This window comes from Myxocyprinus asiaticus, chromosome 14 (genome assembly GCF_019703515.2).
Source record: "Myxocyprinus asiaticus isolate MX2 ecotype Aquarium Trade chromosome 14, UBuf_Myxa_2, whole genome shotgun sequence".
NCBI classification, from domain to species: Eukaryota; Metazoa; Chordata; class Actinopteri; order Cypriniformes; family Catostomidae; genus Myxocyprinus; species Myxocyprinus asiaticus.
In genome coordinates, this window is record NC_059357.1 from 4,752,353 (window position 1) to 4,775,535 (window position 23,183).

Genomic DNA, 23,183 nt, shown 5'->3' on the forward strand with positions numbered 1-23,183 from the left:
TCTTCCCAAGCCATAAAATTGTGAGAAACAGAATAGAATTTAAGTCATTATTCACTGATATTCTTCTATTTATTTATTTTTTATCATAAGAAATAAATTCAGATACGTTTGGAACAATATTACGGTGGGTAAATAATTTCAGAATTTTTGGGTGAACTATCCCTTTATTTTTATTCATCTTTTAGTTTTTTCCAGTTGATTTTAAACAGTAAGGCGGTGTGATCAATTAATTTTTAAAAGTCCAAATATTAGTCATGTAGTCACTGAATTAACATGAGGTCATACAAACTGCATGCTTAATAATTATAGAAAAATTGGAAAAAGTTTGTTTACAGTAGTTTTAAATGCAGAATGTGCTGTCACTGTACTGTCATTGAAATTTCATGTCTACTATTCATAGACCTGTTGTGTTTCCAAGTGAGGAGTGTATCTTTTAGTCTTGGTAACTTTTGGAACTACTAAACTGAAAACAAGTGCATGAAAGAAGGTGGATGCAATGTTTAAGGAAATTCCAATCCTTTTCCACCCCGAGATCCTGAACTGATTTTGTAACAAAATGCCACAAAACTAGTTCAAAGCCATGAAGTGGTAAGTGGTGACGAGACTTTCCCTCAAACTGAAAAATCCTAATAAAAACGCGATAACTCACGTACCGTACCACCTCTCAAGATGTGCCCCACATTTAGTGGTTTGCGTGGGTAGAAGTCTACTAAACTAACACATGACAAAACCACATGCTAGGAGTAAATCAAAAGCGGGTGGATAGACTTTACACAGAGCAGTACATTTATATTTACATGAGTTTGTTTGGCAGACCTTTTATACAAAGTGACTTACAGTGTATTCAAGATATACTTTTAATCAGTCTATGTGTAGTTGTCACGGTCTCGGTGAGTCCGCTGGTTTGTTCCTTCTGTGTTTACGTTCTCTTCATGTTTTTCAGGTGCCGCTGGCTCGCGGAATCAGTGTTTCTATGGGAACCTTGATTGTTTCCATGGGAATGCTGATCATTCCAACCTTCAGCAGACAAACAGCACCTGATTGTAATTTGTTCTCTGCCTATATTTACCCCACTTTGTTTCGTGTTCATTGCTAGATTGTTGTTGTATGTTTAGTTACTCACCACACTCTCTCTGCCCTAGTCGGTACTGTTGCGTGTTTTCACCGTAGCGCCCGGATTGTGGTTACCATCCTGTTGGTTGAATCGCTTGCCTTGATAGTTCACCGGAGTATTCCTCATCGGTTATCTCTCTACACTGGATCTGCTCTTCACACTACCACGACGCACACAAACCTATGAGCACTCTATCCTCCAGAGGATTCTTCGCAGATCTGCTGTTCACACTACCACTACGCACACAAGCCTACGAACACACCCTCCTTCTCCAAGCTGCAGTCAGTGCCAGGTGCCCCTTATGCTTCGCCAGCTCTGCTGTGTTGAATTGTAAATAAATTCTGTTTCTTTGTCTCCGCACTTGGATCATTTGTCTCATCTTTTGACAGAACAATCTAGCCAGGATGGATCCAGTGGAGGACGCTGACCTTCAATCTGCACTCGCTCAACAGGGAGTTTTCTTGGGTCGCCCGCAGGAACAGATCTCCACCTCAAACTGCGCCATTGAGATAATGGCATCCCAGCTTGCAGAGCTCACATCACTGCTCCAACGTCTTCACCTGCCTCCAGATACTGGTCCCACTGTGGAAGCTCCCGCACCGGTCCCAGCTGTTCCCCCCAGCATCGGACGCTCAGAAACCCGTCTGAACCCTCCTGCTCCATTCTCAGGTGAGGCGGGGTCATGCTGCACATTCCTCTCTAAGTGCTCACTGTTTCTCTCGCTGCAGCCCTCCGCATTCCCCTCGGAGACAGCTAAGGTGGCTTTTGTCATAATGCTCCAGTCCGGGAGGGCCGGCGAGTGGGTAACCGCTATGTGGGACAATGGCAACCCTTGCTGCTCATCGTTCCAGGAATTCTCGGCAGAGCTCCGCTGAGTTTTCGATCGTTCTGCCCAAGGCCATGAAGCGGCGAGGGTTCTGGCCGGTTTGTTCCAGGGTAACCAGTCAGTCGCGGACTATGCCATCGAGTTCTGCACCCTCGCTGCATCCTGTGAGTGGAATGATCGAGCGCAGTGGGATCAGTTCCTGCAGGGGTTAACCGATACCATCCAAGATGAAATCTACGCCTTGGACTTGCCTCCCCGTTATGATGACCCGGTGGATCTGGCCATTAGAATGGACCAGCATCTCGCACTTCGATGCAGCTGACGTTGTTCTCCACATCCCAAGCCGGCTGACCGTCACCATCACCCCACTTCTGCTGCCAGGTCATCGGAACTGCAGTCCGAGGTGGAAACCATGCAGATCAGGAGGACACGGCTCTCACCAGAAGAGAAACAGCAGCGCATCTCCAAGGGACTCTGCCTCTACTGTGCTGGCACCAGTCACGTCTCCACAGACTGCCCAGTAAAAGCCAACGCTCGTCAGTAGGAAGGGGGTTACTGGCGAGCACATCTCCGCTGAGCAACACCCCCGCACTACAGACCCTTCTCCGGCCCAACTGCAGTACCGATTGACCAGCCATTCTGTCTCTGCCTTGGTGGACTCCGGAGTGGAGGGGAATTTCCTGGATGTCGCCACGGCTTCCAGATGGCAGATTCTGGTGGTCAAGCTGGATGAGCCCATCACAGCGTACTCTATTAACGGCACATCCCTGGCCATCGTCACCCATTCCACTAAACCGCTCACCCTCGTCTCTGGCAACCATTCAGAACAGCTGTCTTTCCTCTTGGTCCAGTCTCCATCAGCACCGGTGGTGTTAGGGCATCCATGGTTGGTAATGCACAATCCTCACATAGACTGGTCAACCAATTATTTTCTTGCCTGGAGTCTGTATTGTCTGTCCCATTGTCTTAACTCTGCTGTCTCTCCTGTCCAGTCTTGTGTCTCGTTTCAGGATGAACCGGCAGATTTATCCGGAGTACCTGTGGCATACCATGATCTGAGGGCGTTGTTCAGTTGGTCCCACGCTGCGACCCTTCCTCCTCATCGCCTGTACGATTGCGCTATCAGTCTGCTTTCTGGTACTTCTCCCCCATGAGGTCGGTTATATTCACTCTCTGCTCCCAAGAGGGAGGCCATGAATAAGTACATTAATGATTCTCTGACAGCCAGTTTCATCCATCCTTTTTCTTCTCCTGCGGGGCAGGGATCTTCTTCATGGAGAAGGAGGACGGCTCGCTTACACCCTGTATAGATTATCGGGGGCTGAATGACATCAAGAATCGTTATCCTTTGCCATTGATGTATTCAGCTTTCGAATTCTTGCAGGGAGCGTCCGTCTTTGCGAAGTTGGACCTATGCAATGCTTATCACCTTGTTTGGATCAGGGAAGGGGATGAGTGGAAGACAGCTTTTAACACCCACAGGGGGCACTTTGAATATTCGGTCATGTCTTTCGGATTGGTCAACGCCCCCGCTGTCTTCCAGAGGCTCCTGAATGACGTGCTTTGGGACATGGTCAAACGATTTTTGTTTGTTTACTTAGATGATATTCTCATCTTCCCCCAGAATATCAAGGATCATGTCCAGCATGTTCATCTTCAGTGACTGCTAGAGAACCAGCTGTTCGTTTAGGCGGAGAAGTGCGCAATCGGTTCTGTTCCTGGGGTTCGTCATCTCATCTGAGGGAGTGCGCATGGATCCGGTTAAGATCAGAGCAGTTTCTGGGGTTTGCCAATTTGCCTACCTCTGATGGATCTTACCTCCACCCGTACTGAGTTTTGCTGGTCCCCGTGCGCCAAAGCCATGATTTCGAAATTAAAAGGAACATCTACTACCGCTCCAATTCTAAACACTCCCGACCCTTCATGTCAGTTCGTTTGGGAGGTGGATGCGTCAGAGGTCGTGTCGGAGCTGTTCTGTCGCAGCGCTCTTCCTCGGACAGGAAGATGCATCCGTGTGCTTTTTTCTTGCACCGCCTCATCCCAGCAAAATGGAATTACGACATCGGTAATAGAGAATTGTTGGCTGTCAGATGTGCCTTAGGGGAGTGGCCCCACTGGTTAGAGGGTTCTGGGGTACCTTTCGTGGTCTGGACTGACCATCAGTGAAGGAGACAGCGGTTGAGGTCATTAATCACACCTTCTGCATTCATGGCCTCCCGGTCGATGTGGTTTCTGATTGGGGACCCCAAGTCATGGTTTTGGGTAGAATTCAGCCGACAGCTGGGGGTTGCCGTGAGTCTGTCTTCTGGGTTCCATCCCTAGACTAACGGGCAGGCGGAGCAAGCAAATAAAGAGCTTGAAAAGACCCTGTAATTCGTCTTCATGGAGCTCTCATTTAGTCTGGGTCGAGTATGCCCTCAATTCCTTACTGTCGTCTACGGGGCTATCACCCTTGCAGTGTTGCCTAGGTTACCAGCCCCCCTCTGTTCCCTGCCCAAGAACCCAATGCCCAGGTTCCATCCGCATATGCATTTATTCAACGGTGCCGTCGCACCTGGCAGATAGCAAGAGAAGCCCTCCTCTGAACTGGCGCACGCATTAAGAAGTCAGCAGACCATCACCAGTCTAAGCCCCCACGTCTGCGGCAGAAGGTCTGGTTGTCTTCTAAGGACATCCCACTCCGGCTCCCCTCTCATAAGCTGGGGCCCAAATTCATCGGACCTTTTCCCATCATGAAGTTCATTAGCCCGGTGGTGGCCCATCTCAAATTGCCCCCTTTCCTCAGTTGCATTCACCCCGTGTTTCTTGTCTCCAGAATTAAACCAGTCATTCGGTCTAATTTTCATCCCTAGTGGAGGGCGCTCCAGCTTATTCCATCAAGCTGTTGCTCGACGTTAGGCGAAGGGGCAGAAGGGTTCCGTACCTGGTGGACTGGGAGGGTTAAGGGCCTGAGGAGAGATGCTGGGTCACATTCTGGACCACACCCTCATCGATCGGTTCACCAGAGTATTCCTCATCGGTTATCTCTCTACACGGGATCTGCTCTTCACACTACCACAACGCATACAGACCTACGAACACACTATTCTCCAGAGGATTCCTCGCGGATCTGCACTCCACATTACCACTACGCACACAAGCCTATGAACACACTCTCCATCAACAAGCTGCAGTCGGTGACAGGTGCTACTCACGCTTCGCCAGCTCTGATGTGTTTAATTGTTAATAAATTCTGTTTCTTTGCCTCTGCACTTGGATCTCTGGTCTCATCTTTTGAGAGTAGTTGCTGGTGTTGCAATTCTCTACCAGTCTACAGGAACAAAACAATAATTGCACATAGTTTACTGTGAACAAAATGAAATGTTTACTTTTGGGTTTATACCGTATATTTGTATATACAGTATTAGGTTTATATATTGTGTGTTTATTTTTGTCTTCAGTGTTACACATTGCCTAGTTCAGTGGTGAGCAAAATTTTGTGGTTGCATTTTCACTCTAAATTTAAATTTTTACTCCACTGACACTTAGGTTTAGGGCTGGGGTTTAGGGTTAGGGCATATGGTTAATAAAATATGTATTTCTGTTGACTGTATTACATCATTTACAACTAACAACGCAAATTCACTTTTGGCGCCACTATGTGGACATATCTTCCGGAAACTGGAGCTCACATATGCCCATCCAGCTTCGGCCACTGGGGGCAGTGGTTAGAATTTCAGTAAGCACAGACAAAGTCTTTCTAGCAAGTCAGTCCACTGTCGGCCATCTTTGGAATGCTCTCGGGAGGCTATTTCCAGTCATACCAGTGCAGATCCTGTCTGCTTGAATGGGAAAAGACTGAAATCTCCTAAATGGTTGGTCAAGATTACAATCAAAGAGCATATTTCAAATCGGCAGTAAAATCTGACAACACTTGTATCATAAATTGTGTTTCTTTACCTCAGATTACACTAAAATCACAATTTTCTCTGCTTGTATAGCTAATGTGCATGCACGTTTTTGAGTTGATTGACAGGAGATGTCTGTATCTAAAAGGTGATTGGCTCTTTTGTAAGGCGGGACTTCCTTTCTACATCTGTTGACCGTTGGCTGCTGTTGGGTGTTCCAATTTCTCCCATTCATTTTAATTGAAGTGGCCCATCTCTGCTAAGTAATCTCTGGCACAGACCCTTAGCTAAGCTCCACCCCTTGGTTAAAGTTACTTGCGCTGACGTGGTCTGATGAACTCCCCATAGGAATGAATGGGAGATTGCCGTGAGCAGCGTGGTTTTTGGCAAAAATTTTACTTGCTTGTTTTGATTATTGGGGGTGTTACCTCCCCCCATCCCCCCCGGACTCTACGCCCCTGCCTAAATTAATGAATGTTACGTTATTAGCTTTAATTTACCTTGGAGCAAATGTAGGTGTCCTCGCTTTTGTTATACATGTTCATATGGGTATGATAAAGATTTTTTTAAAGAAAAAAAAACACTGCGTGTATCACTATTACAAGTGACCCAGCAACAAGTTTTTATATATTTTTTGGATCATTTTGCTAAAATCCTACTTAAAACTACTCAAGAACACATTACTCCCATAGGTTCTCATTGTAAAAATGCAAACGCTTGTCAGAGAAATGGCGGCGGGGCAACAGTTAGTAAGACAGAATTGGTTAGAAACACTTTTAAGGCGGGGCTTAGCAAAGGGTCAATTTCAGCAGAAGAACTTTTGACCTACTGTCGCTGAATACACAGACTGGAGATCAGTCTGGAACTGCACGGGCCCAACAATATACAAAATTATTAACATGAAAGAAACATTTTGGTTTAGATGTTTTATCAGTGTGAGCAATAAATATCCTGGTTTAGACAACATAAAAAAGAAAAATATACTTCTGTAATTAGTATAGGCCCTCAGTTTTTCTCTAAATTAACATGAAGGACAATACAAAAAGGCTCATTCCTGATATCCAAGGCTGCAATATTTTACACCTCACCCCTTTTCAACTTAACACCAATCACGTTTCATAATTTTCCCTTCATTTCTGCGAGTATCTGCTGCACCCTGAGACTCTGCTGGAGCAACCCAGATTTTTTCCAAAACGTTGGCAAGAGCGATCCGCTGGAAACGATGAGTAGAAAGCGGCTCCCAGCTCATTAACAGTTATCCACTGACTCCCCTTCCCATCACTCCATCACTGCGTCCCACCCTTCTGTTTTTATTGCCATTTTATTTCACTCCCATCACCGTAAATCCAGCGAGCTCGCTGGGTGGAATTTTAAAGGCTCTTCTTCTTTCAGATTTGCGTAGCAGTATTTTTTCTTTACCCTCATGTACACTTTTAATTTTATAGAAGTATGCACGTTATAATGTTCATTTCCCACAAGTAAACAGCGCTCCGGTGGAGTTATGAGACTAAATTTCTCAATTTTTTTTCAGCGTTTTACTATGCATATGTGCATATTGAAATAATTAATGGTTATGTTTTGCAGTTGAGAATAATTGCTCGTGACTTGAAATGTACAGTATATCAACAATAACAATGCTAAAGCAATAAGGCAGTATAATGGAGGCATACCCTGTAGGAATCAGATACTACGAAGCACTCTGGTATACCAGGACCTCTGGACAGGTCTTCATTCACCAGGAACGGTTCCGTGGCCTGAAAAATAATTCAACAGTCAAAGTGTTTTCTTCATGTGATTATTAACATCAACAATATAATCAGAATACTGTTGATAATTTCAATTCAGCAATTTACTCTAAAATAATAGGTTCTTCAATGTTTTTGCAGCACCTTTGATTCAGCAAAGAACCTGAGAACTTAAGTTGGATTTATGGTTCTTTGGACATTTCAAAGTTCTTGATGTTACATAATAGGTTCTTCAGATCAGTGTATTGATTTTTGAGTTCTTAAAGCACCCAGACATAGATGGTTTTCTAAAAAACTAGATTAAAGAAAGTCTTTTGAGGAACTTAAAAGATTCTCCTATAACATCAGAGTGTTAAACCCTTTTTTGGTTCTAACTGAAACCTTTATTTTTAAGATGAATTCCAAAACTGCCAACTCTGCTTCTTAAAGGCCTTCAGGAATAGCCTGTAAATAGAGCAAAAGTGGATTAGGGTTTCTTCAAAACCCCAAACCCTAAATTTCAGAGCATAACATACTACGGACATGAATGATACCTCAAATCATACCTTATTGAGAGGTGTGCTATTTCTTTTCTAAGTAATCAGATTTAAGCTCTTTATGTCTATGATATTAAAATGGGTGAAAAAAAAATTGAAAGAGGGACCAGAGTCATATCGAGCAACCAGAATATAATAGACTAAGAGAGGAGACCTCCATAACAGAAGTGTGGGCTCTTTGACATGGATGAGCTAGTAACCACCTAGTAACCACCCATTATACAGAAGCAACCACCTAGCAATGCTCTTGCAAGCCCCCACAACACCCTAGCAACCACACAGAAGTGCGCTTACAATCATTCAAAACACCTAAGCGACCATATAGCAACACGCTATCAAACCACTTAGATCACCAAAGCAGCCATATAGCAACACCCTGGCAACCAAACAGAACATCATAGTAGCTGCATAGCAATGTGCTTACAACCACTTAGACTCCCAAGCAACCATATAGCAACCCCCTGGCAACCACCCACAACACCCTAGCAATGGCATAGCAACGTGCTAAAAACTATTCAGAACACCCAAGCAACCATTTAGCAATGCCCTGGCAACCACCCATAACACACTAGCAATTGCATAACAACACACTAACAACAACTAAAAACACCTGCGCAAACATTGCAACACCATGACAACCACACAGCAATGCACCAACAACTACCTAGAACACCTAAGCAACCATATAGCATGCCCTGGCAACTAACCACAACACCAGAGCAACCACATAGCAATACACTTACAACCATTAGAACATCTTAGCAACCATCAGCATCGCCATGACAACCACCCGAAAAATGCTAGCAACCACATAGCAACGTTAACAAACATTTAAAACTCCCAAGCAAACATAGCAGCACCATGGCAACCACCCACAACACCATACTGTAGCACCTGCATAGTAATGTGCTAAAAACCACATAGAACACCTAAGCAACCATGTAGCAATGCCCTTACAACCACCCACATAGCAACGCACTAACAACCACTTAGAACATCTAAGCAACCATAGCAATGCCCTGACAACCACCCAAAGCATCCTAGCAACTGCATAGCAAAATGTTATCAACAATTTAGACCTCCCAAGCAACCATAGAAATGCCACGGCAACCACCCACAACATCAAACTTTAGCAACTGCATAGCAATGAACTAAGAACCACTTAGAACACCTAAGCAACCATATGGCAACACCCTGACCACCACCCACAACACCCTAGCAACTGCATAGCAATGCGCTAACAACCATTCGGAACACCTAAGCAACCATTAAGCAAAGCCCTGACAACTACCCACAACACCCTAGCAACCACATAGCAACACACTGACAACCACTTAAAACACTTAAGCAACCTTATAGCAACACCTTGGCAACCACCCACAATACCCTAGCAACCGCATAGCAACACAATAACAACCACTTAGAACACCTGGTCAACCATAGCAACCACATAGCAACATACCAACAACTACTTAGAACACTAAGCAACCATATTGCAACGCCCTTGCAAACACCCAAAACACCACAGCAACCACATCTAAATGCACTAACAACCACTTAGAACATTTAAGCAACCATAGCAACGCCCTGACGACCAGCTGAAACACCCTAGCAACAGGACAGAAACGTGTTAACAACCATTTAGAACTCCCAAGCAACCACAGAAACGCCACGGCAATCACCCACAACACCCTAGCAACCGCATAGCAACACACTCTCAACCACTTAAAACAATTAAGCAACATACCAACAAATACGTAGAACACATAAGCAACCATATAGCAACGCCCTGTCAAACACCCAAAACACCACAGCAACCACATCACAATGCACTAACAACCACTTTGAACATCCACGCAACCATAGCAACACCCTGGAAACCACCCACAACACCATAGCAACTGCTTAGCAACAGGCTAACAACCACTTAGAACACCTAAGCAACCATACACCAACACCCTGCAACCACCCACAACACCCTAGCAACCTCATAGCAACACACTAACAACCAAATAGAACACCTAAGCAACCATAAACCAACACCTTGTCAACCACCCACAACACTCAAGCATCACAGAGGCGGGTTTTACTCAAGCAATTGGACATGAATAATATTTAAAATCACATGGCTTGTTTTGGAGAGGTTTGCTATAATGATTCTAAGCTATCATGATTACAATTTTCATCTGATGAATCACCAAAATTTTGGTGAGGAAATTCAATAGACTTAAATTGAAGGAGGGGACAGGTCCTATCTAGGGACCAGAACATCATAGAGAATTGGAGATTGGTTCTTTTGCTTTTTGCACTAAAAAGCAATCCTTAGAACATGTTAGCGACGCTAGCGACCCTAGCATCATAGAGGCAAGTTTTGCACGGGCTAGAAAATATTAAAACTAAATGTAATATCTCAACTAAACACAACATATCCTGGTCAGATTTTGTGCCGTCCATGTGCTGTGTACATCTACATGTGGCCTGTAATGAAACTCAGCAGGTCTCATCTTGAGCTCAATGCAGCTCGGCATGCTGTGCACAGTAAGACCAGACTCTCCAAACTGGTTCCCATTCACACCTGCTGACTTCCCAGTATGTCCGTGACTTATTCAGCAAAAGACACTCACACAGCGACTCTTTCTCCTTATACGGCCGCCAATGTGGTTTGTTTTTTTCTCAGAGTGTTGTGTCCATTCATCCCAGTTCATTTGTAAGCCGGGGGAACACTGACTGGGTCTGCGGAGCTGAATGAGCCCCATTCCCGTTTATCCATTTATGGGATAATGTCAAATGACACAGCAAAGCCGGGGGGCAAAAGCAAGGTCTGTTCACACGGCAGCTTTATGGAGCAGGAGAACTGTATTGTTTTCAGATTTTTAAGTAATCGTAATTAACTAGATTATATTATATTATATGGCTAAGAAGTTGCTCTTTCATTGCTCAGATGACTTAATGGAGTTCATATCGAGATCTCAGACTTTTGATTGCAGACTTTGGTTTCTTGGCAAAACTGAGCACAGTTTGAGACATTTTTGAGATCCCTTCTGAAACTCTCGAGTAGACACGTGAGATTTCTGGGAGCAGCTTCTCAAAAGAAACATCTGAGAAGTAGGAGACTTCAGCAAATCTCTATTTGCTCTCCTTTTAGTCGTATTGCTGTCTGTGAAAAACAACCAAGATATTAAAGAGATTTCATTTGTGATTTTCTTGCTCTCTTAAAATACTTCTGAAGACACACGGTACAACCCTGAAAAGAAGCGAATTCCAGCTGTCTTTAGGAATTAGATATACATACTTTATTTCAATGCAGTTCAAATCCGAGCAAACTCTGGCACACACATTCCACTGATTAAATGTGTCTCTAAAATGCACTCTTATAAAAATACATGCAGCACTAAAATAACAGACGCATAGATGTGTGTGCGCATCCACACACACACAATACTATAATAGATCCCAGACGCTGGCTAACCAAAATGTGGCTGCAACACCAGCTATTCATATCCACAGCAATGAAAGGTTGCATATCTCTCTCTTTCTCTCTCTCTCTCTCTCTCTCTCTCTCTCTCTCACACACACACATACACACACACACACACACACACACACACACACAGAACACATCCATAAGTCAATGGACCTGACTAAACAAACTGTATAATCAAAACTAAGATGTACTGTAAATCAATCAAATTGTTCGTTTTTATTCAGAAACTTTATGGATAAAATAGGTTTGGAGTGTTTATTTTGTTTCTTTAAATAGCCGAATATTAAAGAACAAATAGATTTTAAAATTTTTGGGGAAAAAAACAATGTGATTGGTCCTTGCCTATGCAAAATGTTGCCACGGTGTTCTATCAGGTTTGTAAGGTTTTTTGAGTGGTTTTGAGCACAGTGCTATGCGGTTAAAAGGGTGCCTTGGGTGGTTGTTAGGTGGCTATTTAAGTCAAAAAAGACCATCCCCAAGTCTCTATGATATTCTTGTCCCTAGTTATGGCTCGGGTCCCTCCTTCAATGTTGGTAAAGTTCAGGTATCATTCGTGTTGCCCAAATGAATTATGGATGAATTATGTGCCAAGTTTAATACTTAAGGCCAAAGTATTCTTCGGTTTTCCACATGCCGGTAGACTTGCAAATAGTCCACGTCATTGCATGTCGTATGCGCCTGCCATTGACTGTGCTAAAAGAAAATCACAAAGCAATCATAAGCTGAGTTTCCATCTAAATGTTTCACATTTTTAAGTGCATTTCTAAAAATTCGAAAAAAGAAAATACAAATCATTACGCTTTTCCATCTACTATGCCATGCACATTATCTTGAGGGAGCGTCCTTGTCTTTTTGGAGACCTCGTTTTATAAAATGCTGCCAGGTAACGCCGCAAAATAAGTTTAATATCTGATGCAAAGAGGGCTGAAATGGTTGCTATGCCCATACGCCGCCAGCCTCCACATACATTGGAGTGCCCACTCTCAAAACTGTTCTGGCAGATTTTGAAGACCCAATATAACAACTAGCTGTGGGTTAAACACTTCCAATGTGCAAAGAATTGTGTGCCAAGGTCGGACCTTTCATTAGGCCTGTCACATCACAGCCAAGCCCATAACACATGCACAAATTGTCAAAACATTGTTTTGTGAATAAACTGTTATCATCACCTTAATGCAAATTTTAACTAAAGCGAAACTCATTAAGCATATTAAATTTAAAGCAAATTTTGAGAGTTTATTCGCATATCAAGAATTTCATTCAGGATTTCTTATGCGCAATTTCAAAATGCGCATAACAATAGTTGGATGGAAACCCAGCTATAGTGCGAATGTTTTGAACATGTCTGTGTGGGCTTGTGGTCAATAGAGTGTCCTTTGAAAGTCTGAGCGCTCAGCTTCTGCAAGACGGAATGGCACATGGAAAAATGAAGTATACCCTAGATATTTAGGTTAATCAAAACCACGATCTGTCACTTAGTGACGAGTGCGCAGCCTTTCAAATTATACAGTAGGCGACTTTTTTGACCGTGATACCGTGCGGACGTGTTCAACGCATTTGCACTATGACTGCTTTGTGATATGTTTCGGACTGTCTGCGCTTGCGGTCATAAGAGTATACTTTGAAAGGCTAAACGCTCAGACGGAATGGCACGTAGAAAAACTAAAGGCCCAGGTATACGTCACTTTGCGTGTTCTGTTCCGTCTCACGCACAATTGTGTGCGCACAGCTTTGGAAGTATACTTCACATGGATGAGCGCAAATGGACGCTTTCGACACATGCGCAGTTCAGTTGCTTTGTTATATGCTACCAGACGTTAGAAGGCAGCACCGAGTCATGTCATTTACAGGCTGAAGGATAAAGAAGAAGAAAAACTGAGGATCCGCCATTAGAGGAAGCAAGAACAACAACAACAAAACGATGGAGAAGGATATGTTCTTGACTACTGCTTGACAGTACAGCCCAACTGTGCGTATTGCCACCTAGTGGACTCTTCTATCTCAACAGTCAACCTTGCGCATGCGTGTTTGTCCACGCACAGTCCAATCTGGCTGCACGCAGACACTGAGCGCGGACGTCCGCGGGCACTCCTGATGAAGAAAATTACATCAAGCGGACTGTGTGCGGACTGTCACGGAACGTGGAGAGGCGAAGTATACTTTGGGCTTTAGTATACTGGACCCTTTACGCACACTGTTTGCAAGACGTACCGCCATTCGGAAAACTGAAGTATACTTTGGCCTTAATGTAATTTTGTCATGCACACGGTTCGCACACAGCCCAATATTTTGCTAAACGCACAGACTATTTGCATCTTTGCATATCGTTGCCGCATACATTTGCCGATTACTGTTATTAAGAGCATCATAAAGCAGTCGTAGTGCGCAAGCTTTGAACACATCTGTATGGGGTTGCAGTCAAAAGAGTACACTTCGAAAGGCTAGAGAACATTACTTTGAGTGAGACAGAATAGCATGCGAATCTCTTAGCCTTGTCTAGAAAGACTGGGCTGCCCGCGATCAGTCTGCGCATACTGTGCTGATGCAAAATTCGTATGCACAAGAGGTAGCAGCACGCGGAAAACCGAAGAGTACTTTGGCTTTAACGCAAAGATGCAAAGGCCAGATACATTAATATTTGTTTTAGTTTGTGTTGTTAAATGTTTTTTCTATGTTGCATTATACTGTATGTCAGTAATGCATATAAAAAAATAAGCAATTACGCTGTATATTTAAGTCCATCAACCTTTGCTAAAAGTGATTAAATGGACAGATAGACAGAGTAGCAGTAAACAAAGATGATGACTGAAGTCCCCTCTCTCTCTTCTGCCTGGTTTGCCTTAACACTTTAAAATAGCATGGTTTGTTTGAGTCTACACTGATTGTTTGATGTAGTTCCCTGTAGAACTGTCCCCCTTCTCCATCACTGTGGATGTTAATGGAGCATGATATCAATTAAATATGCCACCCTTTTCTATATATGCTCAGCATATGCCCAATCCATATGGCCAGCCCTGAGCGAAACCAGTCCCTAGGCCTTTCGTAATTAACTCTTGAGCATCAACAGAAACATATTTGCAGGCAAGCAATGAGCAGCCATATTCGAAATGTCTACTGATGGAAAATTATGGGCTGTTTATGGTTCATGTTAGCACACTGGGCATCTCAAAGCATTCATAATGTGAAAAGTGTAGCAACCATAGGAAAAAGTTTGTTAGAATGTAAAAGACATGCAATATGCTTCTTGATTTTGCAAATAAATGTAGGAAACTGTAAGAAAGTCAAATCACAAATGAGATCATTATAATATTTTAGTTTTTCTCCTAGACACCTATGAGATTAATCTGAGAGCAAATGGAGACTTTTAAATCTCCCGCTTCTCAGATTTTTCTCCATGGTAAATAGGACCCTAGCAATCTGACATGCTTTCCGAAGATATCGCAACAATATCTCTAACTGTGCTCAGATTAGTCAAAATACCAATGTCTGCACTCAAAAGTCTGAGATCTCAATATGAACTCATATATGCCTCTCAGGTTTTTTTGTCCTCTCACAATAAAGACTCCAGTAATCTCACACGTGTTTTCTGTGTTTCAGAAGAGATCTCAACAACGTCTCAAACTGTGCTCAGATTTGCCAAGATACCAAAGTCTGCAATCAAAAGTTAGAGATTTCAATATAAACGTAAACATTTCTCATCAATGTCTTTATATGTATATAATTTCATTGTTTAATATCGAATTTTTTTCTCAGACAGCTATGAGATTAAATGGAGAGTGAATGGAGACTTTTGCTTTAGTCTCCTGCTTTTCAGATTTTTCTTTTTGACAAAAAAAGACCCCAGTAACCTCACACGTGTCTCCTTTAGAGTTTCAAAAGAGATCTCAACCATGTCTCAAACTGTGCTCAGATTTGCCAAGATACCAAAGTTGACAATCATAGTCAGATACCTCAATATAAACTCAAACATTTCTCTTGTAAGTCTTTACATCTTGTTTTTTTCTTTAATATCTCAATTGTTTCTCCAATATTGAGATTAAATGGAGAGCTAATGGAGACTTTTAAGTAATCTGTCTTATTTTCATTGGAGTTTCAAAAGAGATCGCAACAATGTCTTAAAATGCACTCCGATTTTTCAAGACACTCCAGCGTGTAATCAAAAGTCTGAGCTTTCAAAATGAACTCAAATATGTCTCATCAAATTCTTTATATATCTTCTTAAACTCTTTAATATCTCAATTATTTCTCATCAACTGAGATTAAATGGAGAGCAAATGGATACTTTTAGTTCTCCTCCAGCTCAGATTTTTCCTTTGAAAAAAGAAGAAGACCCCAGTAATCTCACATGTGTCTCCTTTAGAGTTTCAGAAGAGATCTTAACAATATCTCAAAATGTGCTCAGATTTGTCTGCAAACAAAAACTACAATAAAGCATAAAGGTGATAAAAAAAAAATGACCAGTTACATTTTCCTTTATAAATGTATATACATTTAAACCTAAAACCTTACATTTGCTACATTCAAACTCATATATGTTCACAAATAAGAGAAACGACAGTCGACAGAATTTCTACATAAGTGTTCGTGCTCTACAAACCCAGGTAACACGGCGACACATCAAAGCAGAGGGAGGGAGGGGGATTTGTTTTTTAAAAGCGGTGGGGGGAATTAAATATATGAAAGCAGAAATGTATGCCGTGCGAACGCTTGCCAGGTCCACTTCAGGGAGAAATGCTGGAAAAATGTGATATTTCATACCTCCATCTCTAGAGGAGAGGGAGAGGCAGAAATGAGCGGGAAACAGGAGTAATAATGAAGCTGAGGAGGAGGGAGGCCTCTAACACTGCTTTTTGTTTGTTTTCCTTAGCTGTTTGGCATTAACCATTGAGTCTATCTGATTATGGGCTATTATACAGGATTAATAATAATATTTTTAACTTGCAAAAATACAAAATGAAAAATATTTAAAGCTGGTTAGTAGGTGGTTCATTCTCTACGTGTACATACTAGTATGTGAACTGCTTAATGAATAAATGTTCTTCTGCTGAACACAAACGAAAACTTATAGAAGAATACCTCAGCTGTTTTGGTCCATACGATGCAACTGAATGGTGAACAAAGCTTTGAAGCTCCAAAAAGCACATAAAGGCAGCATAAAAGTAATCCATACGGCTCCAGTGGTTTAATCCATGTCTTCTGAAGCAATCCAAAAGATTTTGGGTGAAAACAGACCAAAATGTAACTCCTTTTTCACTATAAATTAGCAGTCTCCTTGGCGATTATGATTTTAAGCTTGATTACACTTCCTAGTGCCATCTAATCGAGCTTGAAATCATGATCATGCCAAGAGGCTGCAATTACAAAATGCACAGGGAAAAAGGAGTAATATTTGGTCTGTTCTCACCTAAAACCAACTGGATTGCTTCAAAAGATATGGATTAAACCACTGGAGTCTGGATTATTATTATGCTGCCTTTATGTGCTTTTTGGAGCTTCAAAATTTTGGTCACCATTCACTTGCATTGTTTGGACCTACAGAGCTGAGATCCTCTTTTAAAAAATCTTCATTTGTGTTCTGCAGAAGAAAGAAAGTCATACACATCTGGGAAGGCATGAGGGTGAGTAAATGATGACAGAATTTAAATTTTTGGGTGAACTATCCCTTTAAGGCAGCTACTTTTTAAGGGGTAACGCAAAAATGCACATTAAAGAAATATTCCAGTTTCAATACAAGTTGAGTTCATTCGACAGCATTTTTGGTATAATGTGCATAATTTAAGATATCATTCCAGTTTAATAATTAGGGTTAGTTCAAATCCCCAAGCCAAACTGCACTATTTTTTATGTTTTTTATTTTCATTTAGATTTTTTTGGTACAGTATCTGAGAAAGATGATATTTAATGTCAAACTCGAAATAAAGGACTAATACGCAGTAATCATGGGTGGATATGTAGTTACAGTATGATGTGGAAATGGGTGTACGTTACAGCATATGGATAATCAGGCTTTCATTTACATCATGGCCTTAATCAAAGCAATGGCTTGCAAAGAGAAAAAAAAAGCTAAAGCTACAACCAATTAATCAGGGACATCTGTGTCAAATGACTTGGCCATAATGTTGATTGGTCACAAGCTAAAGTCCGGTTGACTGGTGAACTTACACCCCTCAGCCACAAGGGGCGCCAGAATTTTCATTTCAGGGGAAATATCACTTAAAGCATATATAGTTGTTTGATTAACATGAATCTTGCCGGCCTACAATAGTGAAACTAGCTGTCAACTCTTTTTTAACTATCCAACTTCATATCTTTGATTGTTGTTTGGGAGCTTAATTAGATGCCGCTTTTTAAGAGAAGACGTTAATCCCTTGTGCGTCATCTTTGAAAAGATTCCCTCATTTCCTTCTGCAGTGCCCTAGTTGGGTGGGTGCCATTTAAGAGCGGGTAAACAAATAATTATCCACATTAATGTGCTCATATTCAGGCCCATCTGGAAATCAACAAATTCAAACCTATATTGCATCAGTCGTGCAATCAAAAATAACCTGGATTCCAACACCAATCGCCTCCAGACAAAGTAGGAGAAAACTAAAAACAATGTTTGCGATGAGTTGAAAATAAAGAAGGCTGATGCATAAATTAGCTGAATGTTTAGACTCTGAAATGAGGACACCTGGGTAATCTGCTTTAGTTGATAGCCAATCGCTTGATGTCTCCTCAGATCAGGAGGCTTATTCTGGCCTGTCTGGTGAAAAGTAAAAAATCAAGCTAGCGGAGGTTAGAGCTGAGATAACACTGACCAGATGTTCTTTCTTGAAGATCTCCAACATTCAGCCAACATGAGATTAAAATGCAAAAGAATCATGATTTTTAGTTGTTACAGTTGAAATGGTTGCACATGTTACAGCTGTGGTGCAGTAGTATGCTGTTGGCTGACTGGGACACAGGTTTGAATCGAGCCTGCAACGGGTCTTGATCCTGGTGTCATTCTTTTTCCTTCAACCTATGTTTCTCTCCTGTATCCTATACAGTTTTGGGTGTAATCCTACATTTAGTAGTGTAATGCATTACATTTTAAATTCTTGTAATCAGGTTACATTACAGGGTTATGTTTATTTCTAATATTTTATTTATGTAGAATACATTAATTATGGCCCTGTAATGAGTCATTGTGAAGGAGAAATGTGAGGTGGACTTGTGTGGAACAATGAACAAGAAATATAGAAAGTAATTTAAAAGTAAAGTAATTAGTAAAGTGATTACTTTTTCAATGAAGTAATGGTAACACTTTATTTGACAGTTTCCTTGTTACACATTTTACATGTATTGACTATATTAATAACAGTCAATTATGCATAATTACAAGCAACTAACCCTAAACCTAAACCTATAGTAAGTACCTGTTGTTAATCAGTAATAATCAGTTATTACTTGTGTAATTACACTGTAACGAGAATACTATAAATTAACGTGTAACCAAAGTAATTAGCAAAGTAGTTTGAATACAATTTTAGATAAATAATTAGTAATTTGAAGTGGATTACTATTTTTAAGTAACTTACCCAACACTGATCCTATAGATAACATTCTTAAAATGGATTTCTAATCTTAAATAAATAAACAGCTGTAATGCAAAAGCACTTCAAAATAAAATGTGCAAATGAGATGGCAAAGAAAATTTGTAAGTTTTAAGTGTCCAAATATTTTTTTAAGATTTCATTTATGGTCTTTTAATTTTACTTCAATAACATTTTCTTGTATCTCTTTTACCTATTCATTTATAACTGGTTGATGTGTGATATTTGTTATGCAATATTTAGTTAAAATTCACTAAAATATTTGAAAACCAACATTGCTTCTTCCATGGATGCTTTGAGTGCAATTGCACTTGCTCATCTGGCACATACTAATGATTAATAAAATTAATTAAGTTGGACCAACATAAGAAAATGTATTAAATCAAACATTAGTAAATTGAGTCTGACGTACCTATAAAGTTGAGTTAAGACTACTACAGTACATTGATTTGACCTAATCCAACTAAATTATGTTAGCTGAATGAAACTGACTTAATTTGTATGAAAGAAATTAAATTGCTTGTAAAAAACGTTCTCAAATTCAGTTAAGGAACGGTAGCCGATATATTGGTCTATCACTAATTATTATTATTACTATTATTATTTAAAATGTATTGGGTTTTGATTGGGAAAAGTTTGCATGCAAAATAAATTAAATGCAAGCAAATACATAGCATAATTTGTTGTCAGATGCCACTTGGCATGATATTTTGTTATCTAATGAAATTTAATCAGTTTCAGAAATGAACTTTTTTATCAAGGGGCAATGTAGAAGTTCAGTTTTTTCATCAAAATCTACTTCATATCAGCTACACATTCAATATACTTTTCTATGAGACACTAAATCTATATAGCCTAATCTTATAATGAAATATATAAAATATGAAATAACTGATGCATTTTTGCCCCCACATTTTAAATGTGTGTTATGTGTTTTTCCCCAGCTCTGGTTAATTCCTGACCATACCTTCATCATTTTTTTTAAGTTTGGCTTAAGAGTTTTTGGGCGTTGTAAGCTATTAAGAAATGCATTTGCATTTGCATTTTGTGTCTAAGAGGGAAAAACAACACAACACTGCATGAAATCAAATTATAAATAACTAAATCATATCAATGCAATGAGACTTTACATACAGTACAACACACTCAAAGACGCATCCTGCACTTTTGTTCTATATATAAACTCTCTGAGCTTTTGTTCTGTTTGACAGACGACACGTGGGCGACGACTGTCGTCCTGTGAGAAGCTCGCGCTGTGGAACCATTTCAGTAATGGCATGTTACGAGTGCATGGGTCGATTTAATCCCAGTAACAGTGAAAGCGTGTAAACTGATGGGTTATTTCACACAACACTTCATTATGCACCATTATAATGAGATCGCTCCAGAGCACGTGCGATGAAAGTTTGATTGACAGAGGGTCAAAGTTTGTACATTTCTGAACAATGATATTGCATTATGATATTGCATGCTCACAGAATGCTCCTGTAGTCACCTAAATGTAAATACATTATGCCGAAATGGTGTAATAAATTAGTTGCGTCAAAAATGCAACAATGCCGGAAAACTTTCTGCACGACTTCAGACAACCTTTGCAACCCATATGAGCAACTTCAGACATTACTTACTTATAACAGAAAGCACTGTTATAAATACACACAGATAAACGACATTATGTGTTTTGCATTCAATCGAATCGAAACTAAAGCACATGCAGAGTTTTTGCGCAAATCTAAAAACCCCGAAAATGACTCTGTAACGTTCATTGCTTGGCATATTGTCAATATAAATCGCTCTCTTCGTGTTTACCAGCATTTTAAAGCGGATATAAAAAGAGCAAAGTTGATTTACACAGCACGTACCATGGTGGAGCGGGGAATATTGCCAACAGTCTCAAAGACCCATTTTACTCCTTTAGAAAAAAAAAAAAAAAAAAAAAAAAGAAATTTCCCCGAAAAAAAAAAAAGGAGTGTGGTGGGAGAGGAAACTTCGCTGATACCGGAAGCTGAAGAACCGAATTGCGGGACGGGCCCGTGAATCGCGCAAAACAAATGGCCAACTTTTACGCACGGAAACTGTACATTGGCCGGAATCCCCTGATTACGCGTGATGGTGAGTTTCCGTCTTCTTAGCAGGTAATAAAATGTCTTCGTGGAAGCCTTTAGGCCAGAACGAGTTCAGTAGAACCGTCCCTCCGTGTACGTTACGAATCCCGCCGGTACAGTGTCTCTCCAACGGCTTCAGCCGAGATCGCGCCGTGCGCCACCGACCGCAACTTTCTGCCTACGTAGTTTCAGATTAGCTGTTGCAGCTCAAGGACTCTGGATGAATTGGTGCTCATTCTCCATCCATCCCACTGGAGACCTCCTCACGGTGATCTTCATGACCTCCTCCTCCTCCTCGGTGCATGGATTACACGATCAATTATTATGGAGAGGACGTCATTTTGGTTCAAAGTGGATATTGCGAAATCATAAGCGATGCGTAAGAGGAATATGGGCTTTTGTGTTGCCAAAATGAGTGGCGGTGACGCGCTAACGTTTGAAATAAGTCACTAATGAATGTTAAGAAGCCTGTAGAAGAGTTAGTTGCCAAAATAAACGCGCTACCCCTGTATGGCCCGCGCAGAAACGGTCGGGTTGATCTGTGGACGTGGAGAGTGTGGTGAATTATTAATAACCGGGAGCGCTTCACAGTCTGTTGTGTTCACAGAGGGACAGGAACGGCAGCTGGGGGTTAAGGGAATTAAATACGGGCTTGGAGTGCAGCAGGGACGGCAGGGGATTATACCGTTCACCGGCAATAACATGAGGGAGGGTGTCGAGAGATAGACAGAAAGGGACAGAGAGAGACGCACAGAGAGAGAGATATGCTGAGATCATTATTATTATTTGTATTAATATATATAAACTGTGAAGTCCAGAATACTCTGTTATTTTCAAGGCATATTTCATGCATTGTATATGCATGAAATATGCCTTTGTACATTGTACTTCATGCACTGACAGGGCAGAATGCAGCTGTGAATCTACTGTGATGCAAAGCTTTTTCAAAGAGTGTTAAAGCAAAATGCAAAATGCAAAATTCAAAATGCAAAAAAAAAAAAAAAAAAAAAAGTTGACTAGTTTTTAAAAACTTGGAATATTTTGAAATACTGAAAGGGTGTTCAATCTCAACCAGATAAATCACTGTCTTAATTTAAAGTCATTTTTATTTAAATTCAGTGTGAAAGTCCAATCTAATCTTTATATAATGAGCAAATGGCAGAACTTGTTAGTCAACAGTAAATTTTACATTTTAAATCCTCTTTTGAATGTTTCATTTGCATGCTAAAGATGTGTCATCTCATGTGAGGAGAATTCATTCGGGTTAATTACGACTGGTTTAATGAATTCAGTATACCTGGGATGTAAAACACAAGAAAGACCTCCAGGCGGCCAAGAAACCCGACCTGAAGGAGACCCGCGTTGACCTTTATGGAAGTCCTGATTAGCGCTGTTATGCACCTGCTAGTGCGACTTTTTCTTTTTACAAAAATCTTTGATTTACATTTTCTCGCAGTAGATATAAAGATGATAACACATCTGTTAAAAATGTTTTATGCGTAATGTGTGTAGCTGATTCTGTTTTGCACAATATAGACAGAGATTATTAGCTATCACTGTGTATTAGATATAGTACATTTCTCTGTTATCAGGATTGCTTTATAGTTAACCTCTTTTGTATTTTAAAACAGGCCTTCAATCTAGGAATAGGATAGAAAACATGGATGAAACAAAGTGTGGAAAAATAATAATTCTTCTCTAATAGTCACAATGAGGAAAAAGAAATAAAGAAAAACGAAAAACAGCTCTTGTTCCTAAAATATCTAACACAACCATTAAGAGCAAACCATGTTATTCTGCTCATTCCTTTTAATTATTTGTGATTGCATTTGTATTCTAAGTTATTTACATTAAAAATGTTCACCTTTAAAACTCTCATCCATAATCCATAATAGATTTATTTTGCATT

At 40.8% G+C, this 23,183-nt stretch overlaps 1 protein-coding gene across 10 annotated transcripts in view; it reads right to left on the minus strand.

Moving 5' to 3' along the window:
- LOC127451986 (nuclear factor 1 X-type-like) overlaps positions 1–21,074 on the minus strand; it is a 212,288-nt gene extending 191,214 nt beyond the window's left edge. For 8 of the 10 annotated variants that reach the window (XR_007899178.1, XR_007899177.1, XR_007899180.1 and 5 more), the window contains exons 1-2: positions 21,032–21,074; positions 7,498–7,581 (exon numbers count right to left, since the gene is read on the minus strand). Coding sequence is in view for 1 of the 10 variants with exons in the window: in XM_051717092.1 (XP_051573052.1) it covers positions 7,498–7,581; positions 21,032–21,034 (87 nt within the window). In the remaining 9 variants the exon portion in view is untranslated. The remainder of the gene's footprint in view (positions 1–7,497; positions 7,582–21,031) is intronic. The other 2 variants (XR_007899174.1, XR_007899181.1) reach the window with 2 other exon arrangements.
- Positions 21,075–23,183: the final 2,109 nt, after the last annotated feature.